The 11,054-nt window shown below is 48.5% G+C and overlaps 1 protein-coding gene across 1 annotated transcript in view; it reads right to left on the reverse strand.

The window, feature by feature from the left end:
- LGR6 (leucine rich repeat containing G protein-coupled receptor 6) overlaps positions 1 to 10,180 on the reverse strand; it is a 161,323-nt gene extending 151,143 nt beyond the window's left edge. The window contains exon 1 of the mRNA XM_072648196.1: positions 9,559 to 10,180. Coding sequence (XP_072504297.1) covers positions 9,559 to 9,755 — 197 coding nt within the window. The 5' untranslated portion in view covers positions 9,756 to 10,180. The remainder of the gene's footprint in view (positions 1 to 9,558) is intronic.
- Between the last annotated feature and the right edge of the window lie 874 nt (positions 10,181 to 11,054).

The following is an 11,054-nucleotide window of genomic DNA, read 5'->3' on the forward strand; positions in this document are numbered from 1 at the left end:
GTTATCTGCATTAGCCTAAGTCCAGGGCCTCACTCCTTTCTGAAGCCTTCCTTGACTGCCCCAACCCCCTCCCTTACCTGACTGACCATTGCACTTGTCTGGGTGCCTCACAAGTCACTAGGGACAGCCTGCTAGAAGGATCTCTTCTCATCCACCCAACTGGACAATAAGCTGTTTGGGGGCAAGTTTGTAAGAACTGATTTTGATGTTCGCTCTCATAGTTATTTAATAAACATTTTGGATAATGTTGATTCTCTCTTCCCATGAGGTTCCCTAGGCACAATTCCCCTGGAAAAAGAAGAAGAAGAAGAAGAAGAAGAAGAAGAAGAAGAAGGAGAAGGAGAAGGAGAAGGAGAAGGAGAAGGAGAAGGAGAAGGAGAAGGAGAAGGAGGAGGAGGAGGAGGAGGAGAAGGAGAAGGAGAAGGAGAAGAAGGAGAAGGAGAAGAAGGAGGAGGAGAAGAAGGAAAAGGAGAAGGAGAAGAAGGAGGAGGAGGAGGAGGAAGAGAAGAAGGAGAAGAAGGAGGAGGAGGAGGAGAAAGAGAAGAAGGAGGAGGAGAAGAAGAAGGAGGAGGAGGAGAAGGGGAAAGGGAGAAGGAGAAGAAGGAGGAGGAGGAAGAGAAGAAGGAGAAGGAGAAGAAGAAGAAGGGGAAGGAGAAGAAGAAGAAGAAGGAGAAGGAGAAGGAGGAGTAGGAGAAGAACGAGGAGAAGGAGAAGGAGGAGGAGACTTTATACTGCACTTCAGGTTTGCAAAACACTTTACATGGTATCATATCCTCACAACAACCCTGTGAAGCAGGTGTTATTCTTATCCCTATTTTACAAATTGGAAAACTGAGGCTGGGAGAAGTTAAGTGACTTGCTCAGGATCACACAGCTAGTGCCTGAGGCAGCTACAAACTCAGGTTTTCCTGCCTCCAGGCCTTGTACTCTATCCACTGTGCCTCCTAATTGCCCAGACCTTTCTTCCCTGGAGCACCCCATCCCTACTTGTCAGAAGCCCTGAAAGGGCCTCCCTCAGCCTCCTCTCCAGTTGACTGGACAGCGGACCACAAAACTCCCCCCAAGGCCTCCCGTTAGAGAGGGCAGACACTGGACTCACAGCTCGCTCCACTCTGCATCTGCTGCTCCGCCTGGTTTCCACTCCACAAAAGCAGATGCCCTGGGCTGGGCACCCCCTGGTTTCCCACTCACCCTCTGTTCCCCTGCCTCCTTTTGTGTCCTGTCTTTCCTTATTAGACTGTAAGCTCTTTGAGGGCAGGGACAGTCATTCTTTCCATTAATTGTATCCTCAGAGCTCAGCACAGTGCCTGGCACACAGTAGGTGCTTAATAAATGTTTATGGGATTAGAGGACAAGCTGAAGGCACAGAGGTGCAAAGTCAGACACATCACAGTTCTCCCCACACACTCCCCTCCCCCAGTTTGGATTCAGGCTTTGGTTCAGGACCCAAATGAAGACACCCATAGTCTGGTCCATCCCTTGGGGGGACCCAGAATCCCTGTGGCTTTGGCCTGAGAATGGCAGAGTAAGGGTTAATTGAGATTGTGGGCATTGGGACACTAGAATGTGATCTATATCTAGTGGGAGGGACCTGGCTGGATCCTCTGGGTCAAAGGGAAGCAAACTTTACTGATCATAGAGTCTGGGGCTGAACCTACCTGGTAGCCAGCCTTATTGGTAGACTGGGAGTGCCTCCAAAAGAATGGGATAGGATTGTCACCTATGATCACAGAACGATTCAGTTAAAGCTAAGAAGGACCCCAGAGATTTGTCCAATTCCTTCATTTTACACAGACCAAGAAGGTTTAAGTGATTTGCCCAGGTAAAAATCACAATTAGAACTCAGGTCTGCTGATTCCAGAGCCAATGTGTATCTTTACTGTACCGCAATGCCTCTCCTATGGCCCTGTGTCTCAGCTCTGTGTCTAAAATCTGGTCAAAAGAGGTACCTGTCCTCAGTAGGCCAGAGAGAAGTCAGGGCACAGGATGGGCAAAAAGGAGACTCCTTGTCCTTCCCAAAGACCCCCTCCTCCAGGCAGCCCTAAGGGAGGGATGTAGAAAGTAGGTGAAGGGGCTGGGAGCGGGAACATGAAAGGAAGCCTCAGTTCTGTAGGTGCCCTGTCCCTGAGCAGCTGGCCCCAGCCCCTGCCTGCTGCTCAGGTTGGCACAGCTCCGGGGGAGGGGCGATGTGCCAACCCCATAGCTCTCTGAAAGCTCTCCCCCGCCTGCCATGCCCTCTCACCGCTTCCAAAATAACTCTCTTCTCACTGACCAAGTTTGGCTTCTCTGGTGTTTTTCTCCTCCTGGAGCCCAGGCTTTCATCTGGAGGAGAGAGAGGAGAGGCCTAAACCACAGAAGGGGAATGGGCATCACACACCCCCTTTTCATTAAACTGGGTCCAACTGGGAAAGGCATTTTTAGAACATGGGCAAAAAAAATTTGGAAACTGCCTCCTCCTACTCCTCTCAGATTCAAATTCTTCATCCTTTGTATTTCCCTTAGGGAACCCAAAGCACTCAAGTATGCCTGTCTTTGTCCTCACCGTCTTGGTCTCCAATCTAGTTCTCCCCACACAGAGAGGGTGAGTAATCGTCCCAAGATCACACAGCTTGAGAGGGCAGAATTTAGAGGATGACACTGCCCTCTGGAGGTACTACAACATGAAAGAAATAGGAGCTATGGGTGATACTCTAAGTCCTCTGAGTTGCTTCAGGAGGTGGGGGGAAGAGGTGTTGCACAGTTTTCAGGATTTTCCATTTTTGAGATCTGAATTCTACAAATATATACATTGACACAGAATGCCAGACTTTTCCAGGTTGAAGAATGTCTCCTTTCCAAAAGGCAAGAGAACAGTCTTCCCCAGGGCCAACCCTGACCCCATGTCCTTAGGCATCTTGAGGGGGAAGGTAGGGGAAGAGAGGAGAAGAAAGTTATTCCTTCCCTTATCTCTGTATCCCTAGACCTGGGAAACTCTGATATAGACCTCTCCTGAAAGTCTTCTCTTTTCCAGGGAGCCAAAGGGTTAATGGGAGGGTGCCCCCACCCCTCCAGGAAGGAGTTAGAAGATGGGTCAGCCCCCTCTCAAAGAGATCTCTCCAGCTACTCCCTAACCCATCTCCCAGGAAGCAGGAGGGGGATGCTGAGGAGGCAGAGTCCAAAAGGGGTGGGGAGATCCCAGAAAAGTTGACTTCAAAACCTGGGCTCTCTCTCTTTTTTTCTTTCATCTCTGTTCCCTCTGGAGAGCTTGTCTACCCCACCCCCACCCACCTTTGGGGTAGACAAACCATGAGTACCAACCAGGAGAGGAAAAGGGCCAGTGCCAAACAAAGATGCCAACCTGGGGACAGAGGGATGGAGGGAGAGAGGGGAGGGGAGCTGGAACTCAAAGTTGAAAGCTCATAGGATATGGAGGAAGGGGTCTGGGGTAGGGATGTGGGGAATGGAGAGGGGGGCAACTCTGTTCTGAACCAAGCTTTCTTCTCCTCCGCCAGCCAGACCCCACCCAACCACACCCCATGCTTGATGCCAGAACCAACCAAGAGGTTTCCTTTTTCTCTTGCCTAGGGCTTTGTTCCCTGCCTTTCCTTTGAACTAGGGTGTTGGCTCCTCCTCACCCCCCTCCCCAAACCTCCTCCACCCCTAACCCTCCCCTGGGGTCTGCCCTCTGATGAGCCCGGGCCCCCAGGCCTTGCTTTGGAGTGAGGCTGGCACAGGAGATACCCCCCAGGGACCCCATTTCTTGGAATAACTCTCCCCCTTGTTTGCTCCTTCTCTTCAGTGCCCCTAGACATCTCTGACTAGCTGCTCCCTCGATTCTCCAATAGGCCTCTCTGAGTCACTGTCCAGCCAATGCTGGTGTAGGGAGTGAGGCTTAGGGCCAACATTTAACCTTAGGGATAAATCAGAGGATCTTAGCATGTTAGATCAGGGAAGAGGCCTTGGAAAATATCTGACACAACCCCATTGATTTTATAGAGGAGGAAACTAAGACTTGGAGAGGTTTATTCAAGGTCACACAAGTTATAAGTAGCAAACTGAGTATCAGAGTGGTTCTGGATATGGTTTGTCATATTCATTTATGTTTGATTAGACATCCTTTTCTATGGGGGAAGGAGGATCTCCTCCTTCAGACAGAGAAAGTCTCCCCTTCAGACTAGAAACTCCCTGAGGGATTATGTCTTCTTCTCCTGTATCCCACAAGGCATCTAGGGCAGGGATCCAGGGGTGCTCAGGTCAGGACTAAGGAGATAGTTTGAGAAGAGTGACATTCCCTCAACCACCTTTCTCTCCCACCTGGGAAGCTGACTTCAAGGTCTCCCTAGGGTTTGGGGTATCCAACTGGAAGTATGTTTGGGGAAGGGAAAGACAGAAAGTAAACTTGTTCTGTTACCAATGCTCAGCACAGAGCCTGGTGCACAGTCAGCACTTCATGGATACTGGACTAAGTGACCGGACTTTCCAGAGCGTAGGACTACTTACTCCTAGGCATCCTAGCACCGAGGACAGGGCTCTGTTTACTAGGGTGGGGAAAAAACATGCATCTTCAGAAATGCTGTCCTCCTAGAGAAGGGGACATTCAGAGGGGATGCAAAAGGAGAAGCTAATGGTCTGTGGAGATTCTTCCCAATGCAGAGGGAGCAGGACAGACAGTGGGTCCCAAAGTGCCCATGTCTATTGGTTCTGAGAGACAAAGTTCAGACTAGGCCTAAGGAAGAACTTTTTAACAAGGATTCTTACCTCTGAAAAAAATGTTCAAATGAGATGCTGTGGCATCTCTTCCTCCCAAGGTCTTGACCAATAAGAGAAGCCTCTTCCCTCTAGGCTGGGTTAAACATGGATGGAAAAAAATAGTCCTCTCAAAGTCCAGTTTGGTAGAGAATGATGTGGACCTCCAGAGATTACAGAGATACTTCCCCTAAAAGCTCTCCAAAGGTCATTGAGCTTGTTTTATTTCATAAAATACCTTTTCTATGGGATGACAAATAAAATATTCCCCTACACACTTACACATAAGTTTCTTTCCCTGCCACACATCAATACCAGAAAGAACGTTGGATTTAGAGTCAGAAGACAATCAATTCTGCACTCTGACACTTGACCATGGCAAGTCACTTCCCCATGGAAGGACTTTTCCCATGAGCAACTTGGGTTTCTTCATCTGTGAAATGGTGATAATCATGCTTACACTGAGAGGAAAAGGGGCATAGTAGATAAAGGGTCAAGATGACTTAGATTCAAGTCCTGCTTCTGGGACTTGACTCATAAAGGCTGTGTGATCCTGAGCAAGCAACTTAACCTCTTTATGGTCTGCACAACTCTAGGACTACAAGAGAAGGTGTTGATCTGCACCAGTAGAGGGAATTTCCTCACCTAGAAGTCTCCCACATCGGTGAGATCATAGATCCAGTCCTTCTCCCACCTACTTCAGAGGGTTCTTGTGAAGTTAGCACTTTGTCAATCTTGAAATACTATTTCAATGCCTCAATGATCAGGGACTGAACTCCCCTATCAAAAATACTTCCTCTAGTGTCTCACCTTCTTCAAGGATCCATAAACTCATAGTTATTTTATCAAGTATGAACTAAAACTAATGCCCTATAACTCATTCCCCATAGATCTTCCCTTTCTCTCTCTGGAAGAGATCTCTGAAGTCATTAAATTCAAACTCCTCATTTAACAGAGAGAAGTTATGGCTGGACAATCCAGTAACTTGTCCCGGGCTTTGCAGATGAGGCTGCATTCAAAGCCAGATCCTTTGACTCTGGAGCCAATCCTCTATCCACATCAAGTTGCCTCCCCCTGGTTCAATTCACTTAGCATTCACTCAGCCCTACTCTTATGGCAAGGTGCCTTTTCCACCCATACTTTGATGCCCCTACTGTATACAGGACACAGCCCTTTAACCAATCAACAAGCTTTTATTAAGCGCCTATTCTATGCCAAGCACTGTGCTAGGCACTGGAAAATACAAACACAAAGGATAAACCAATGCCAATTCATAGCAACTCTCTTTATTTTTGAGTTAGAAGTTTAAGGGAGATAGTGCCATGTCTTTGAAGCATTAGGAAACTGTAGTGTGGGGGGGGGGGGGGTTCAGGGGGAATCTACCCTCAGTTTACTAAATGGACAATCTCACATAAGTCACAGGCTCTTTGGTCTTCAGTTTTCTCATCTGCATAATAAAGAGACTGGAGTAGACTATCTCTGAGATCCCTATCAGCTCTGAAATTCAAAGTTTGACCTAGCTAGAGGAAATCACCGCAAGAATTTAAGAAAGACCTTAGAAGAATGTCCCAATAAGTAAGTCTGCTAGTGACCTTCCAAGGTGAGGAACCTGCTGGTCTTGAGGCCTTCTAGGTCCTCGGGTGCAGCCTTTTGACCCAATCCAAGTTTTACAGAACAAATCCTTTTATTAAGGGGATTCAGTCCAAGGGCAGCCCTTGAGGACCTAGAGGGCCACATGTGGGGACGAGGCCACAGGTTCTCCACCCTTTTGGATTTAACTCAAATGTGAGAGCTAAAAAGGGAGGAAGGAAACCAGCATTTATTAAGCTAGTGCTAGGCACTATGCTAAGTACTTTACAAATATCACCTTATTTAATCCTCACAACAGCCCTGGAAGGTGTGTGCTATTATTATCTCCATTTTACATTTAAAGAAACAGAAGTAGACAGAGGTTCAGTGACCTGTCCAGGGTCACACAATTAAGAAAGTGCCTGAGGCTGGATTTGAACTCAGGTCTTCCTGACTCCAGGTCCAGAGCTCCATCTACTATGCAACATTGCTTCCTTTAAGTTGAGAAATCTCCTCTAGATACCTTTTAGAAAAGGATAAAACATACCATTCTCCATCCCTACACCAAGTTAAAGCTACTGCATCTATGTGGTTGATGCTTGGGGAAGGAACACTTGATTTGGAGTCAAAAGACCTAGTCTCAAATCCCAGTTCTGTGGCTGAGGGACCTTTGTTAAGTCATTTCACCACATTTCAAGTTTTTCTTTTTTAAAATTAAGGAATTGGATAGGATGAGCTAACATCACTCCCAACTCTAGACTGCCTGTGTCTTTCAACAAAACTAGACTTTCCCCTGTGCATCCTGCCCTGTTCCCCACCACCACTAATGGGCTGTTATTTGTTCATCTGGCAAGGACTAAAACAAAGAAGGGTCCTATTCTCTAAACCTGATACCTCCAAGCAAGTCCAAGCAAGGGCAGAGAAGATACACAGCTATAATTGTGTCCCCTCTCTCTCCTAGATTCTGAAGGCTCCTGTTAAATTCCAGGCACTGTCTTGGAATCTGTCAGCTCTTTGGGAGAGAACTTCTCTACTCTAGGATCCAGCCTAGAGCTAGCTGAGATAATCTGTTCTAAATCTCCAAGTCCACATGGACCAGACAAGAAAAAAGCTCAGGAAAAGCCAGTTTCCCTGAGCACTAAGGACTAACATCACTTGGAGGAGTTAGGGAAAATTGTTTTGAGTTGGTGGAAAAAAGCATCCCAGTGATGCCCAGTCCCTAAGTGGAATTGCTGGCCTTTCCACTTCTGGTATTCTTACAGAGGAGAGTCACCTGGATCTTACCCCTGCGGGCTAAGTTGGATTCTTTGGAAGAGGGTAATGATCAAATGGAGCTCTGGGATAGAGAAGAGGCAGAATGCCAGAAACTCTCAAAGAAAAGTGCTAGAGGTCTGGAATGGGAGGCTAGCAACTCAACTAGCTTCTGCCCTGAATCTAGAACATCTGAGAGATCACAAAGCCTGTAATTCTCAAACAGGAGAATTTGAGGGGCAAGGGGCTTTCCAAATCTCTGCCCAAAAAGAGTGGGAGGCAATGGATAGATTTATTCCTCCCTGGAGACTGGCTCTGATCACCTCCCCTGTTGTACAACTCCTAGAATTACCCAGCATGGACACCTCAGCTCCAGTGACCTTTCAAAAGCCCTAGGGACCAATGCAACGTGGGAGCAGGAGGAGGCATCTCTTTTTATCAGAAGATCAGAGATCTAGAGCTCAAACATCATCTACTTTAGTCTCCTCATTTTACAGGAAATTGAGGCCCATCAGTATTAAGTGATTTGCCTAGAGTCATACTAGAAGTAAGTCTCTGAGGCAGAATTTGAATCCAGCTCTTCTGACTCCAATGCCAGTGCTCCTTCCACTACACCATCACATTTATTCAACTAGCCACCTCCACTGTCATCCAGGAGGAACCATAGACAAAGCCTAGACCCACACCCTAACGAAAGCCAGTCTTCCCAGAGTCTTTTCCTTTCAATGCCTTGGACTTTTCCAATTTTACTTGCTCTAGAAGGAGACTGTTAGATCTCTCTGGAGAGGAGAGGAGGATCATTTCCCTCATCAGGACTTTGGAAAGAGTATAGAGTGGGGCATAGACATCTAGCCATTCATCCCTACAACATCCTGGCCCCAATACTGGACAAAGACAATCTTTTCCCCTTCTGTGTTTACCACTAGGAACCAAAGCCAAAGGCAGAGAGGCTTGGGGGCAAAGCCCCTTTCCTCTCCAGATTGTAGGGTCCTGCGCAGTTGCACTGAGGTGAGTTACCCTTAGCAGGCTCTTCTTCAAATCCCCCTCTTCCCCAGGCTATCTCACCCCAACACATGCTAAAAATGGTTCTCTGGCTTTCAACCTCGTTGTCTGCCCACAAATTAGTGTCTCTGAGGAGGCCTCCCCTGGAGACACAACTTCAGAGAGGCCCTTGGGAGAAGAGGGAGGGCCAGGGTCAGAGGGGTCCCTGAGGGCCCCCCTACCAAGGAAACAGGGATTGAATATGTCCCTTCAACATCCAGGTGCCAGTACCCCTAAATCAGTCCTGGGTTAGCACCACAAAATCTGTCTCCTTGCCCTAGACAACTGAACAGATTACCTTTCCTTTCACTCATCAAACCATTCCAGACAGGCAGCCTTGCCTTGAGTCACCCTCTATCTCTTTCCCCTCAAACCTTGTGCTCAAGAAACGAGAATAGTGGCTCACTGACTTTCATGCCCCTCCAGACCAGAGTCCTGGGTCCTCTTGGAAGCTACAGTAATGTTGCTTTCAGTAATACCCCCTTGCCTGATGCTCCAATCTCCTCCTTTGGTGGAGAGGAAAACCAAAGCCCAAAGAAATGAGGTGACTTGCCCAGGGTCCCCCAGGTAGTAAGTGTAAGTGATGGGAATTGAACTCCGGACCAGAGCTCTTTCTCTTACACTGCACTATCCTCTCTGGAGAGGAAGCTCTTGGGATCCAAGTGACCAGGACCAGAACTCTGAACCTTAGCCAACTGCAGGAGAGCAAGGACACCTTGGTTTTGCTTTCTTAAATTTTGCCAAACTTGAGAAACCGACTGGATTCCCGACATACATCTGAATCTCTCCCAGCAGGAGTAGAGCATTCTGCTGGGGTTCAGCAAGTGACTCGGAGAGACTGGAATGGACCAGCAAGGATGCCCCAGGAAAGCACCCCTAGGACGGAGGGGACATCGCAGAGCAAGTGGCTGCCTGGTAGTGCCCCCAGGGCAGCCAAAGGAGAAAGGAAGGAAATGAGAGCCCAATACTCACAGGTACGCGGTCAGAGGGTTCAGGTTCCCAGGCACCGTGGAAAGTCCCATCTCGGAGCAGTCTACTGACAACATGATGCCGTCTTCTTCACAGTGGCACGGCGCCGGGCAGGCAGGCTCTGGCCCCGGCTGCGGGGCCCCGCCGTGGCACACGACAGCATAGAGGCACACGGCCCAGAGCGGGGCCAGGGTGGGCATCTTGGAGCCCGGCAGGTTGAAGGGCACCTGGCGGGCACCGAGGGCAAAGCTCCCTCGCCCTTTCCCTCTCCGGAGCCCAGCCAGCCTTCGGACCCCGGGCGGTCTCCCTCCCTGTGGCAGCAGGCGCAGCCCCGGTCTCGGCGACAGCGGCGGCGGCTGCTCGGAGGGCGCAGCGCGTGGGGACGGCGCAGTCAGAGAGGGGCAGGCATTGTGGAGTGCTCTTCGTTCTGGAGTCTCACGGGCTGGGCTTGCCAAGGGAGGGAGACACAGGCGGAGGAGGAGTCAAGGAAAGTTTCTACGCTCTGGCTCGCTCCCCTCTCCCTCCTTCCTTCCTAGCTGGCAGGAATTTCATTCAAGAAAAAAAAACCCCGAGAAAGAAAACCAAGGGAAACACATAGGAAACCCAGAGTCTGAGCGACCTGCACTTGTTTGGAAACAGTCATCCAGGGATGGGAGGGGCAGCGCGCGGAGACAGCCAGGCGGACGGGGTGCTGCCTGATGTAGGGACCATTGAGGCCCCAGGTGCAGGATGTTAGGGCTTAGAGCTGGAAGAGACCGAAGAGGAAGGCAGGGAGTTTGGACGAATGACTTCCCCTCCGTAGTGCAGAATGAAGCGATGCTCCCCAGCTTTACTGCTGTGGTCGAATGGACCGACTTTGTCTTAATTCACGTCCAGCTCTTCTCCAGTGCCTAGCACGGCGCTCTTAGCACACAGTAGGTATGTATAGATAAAGACTGCTTGCTTTATGTCCGAAAGAAGTCCATTTTATGGAAGAGGAAACTCAAGCCCAGACAGGGGCGTGACTTACTAAGGATCATACAGGTAAAGCCAGAGTTGGAATCCAAGTTCTCAGACTTCAATTCATTGATTTGGAGAGGAAGGGAGAAAGTTCTCCTGATCCTCTAGGGATGGGAAACCCTGAAAGGGGTCACTTCTCTTCTAATCCTGTAAATCCTTTGTTAATTAATCCTTAAATTAATTAAATTTAAATTAATCCTTTGTAAAAAGAAAATGGGTGGTTTGGGGAGGGAGAGATTTTTCTACATCAAAAAAATTGATTTTTATACATTAAAAAAATAAAATGAATGGAAAAAAAAGTGAACGAGTTGGCCTAGGTGATTCCTATGGTACTTCACACTTTTAGTATTCTAAATCTGTGGCAAATGCTGCAGTTTTCACAGGGGCTATAGCTGGCCAAGAACAGAACCCTCCCATAAAGGAGACACCTTTGATGCCAAATATTGAATTTGGATCCAGGGGTAATTTAGTCCAATCTTTTCTTTCTACAGAGGAGGAAA

The sequence above is a fragment of the Notamacropus eugenii genome, chromosome 2, assembly GCF_028372415.1.
Source record: "Notamacropus eugenii isolate mMacEug1 chromosome 2, mMacEug1.pri_v2, whole genome shotgun sequence".
NCBI classification, from domain to species: domain Eukaryota; kingdom Metazoa; phylum Chordata; class Mammalia; order Diprotodontia; family Macropodidae; genus Notamacropus; species Notamacropus eugenii.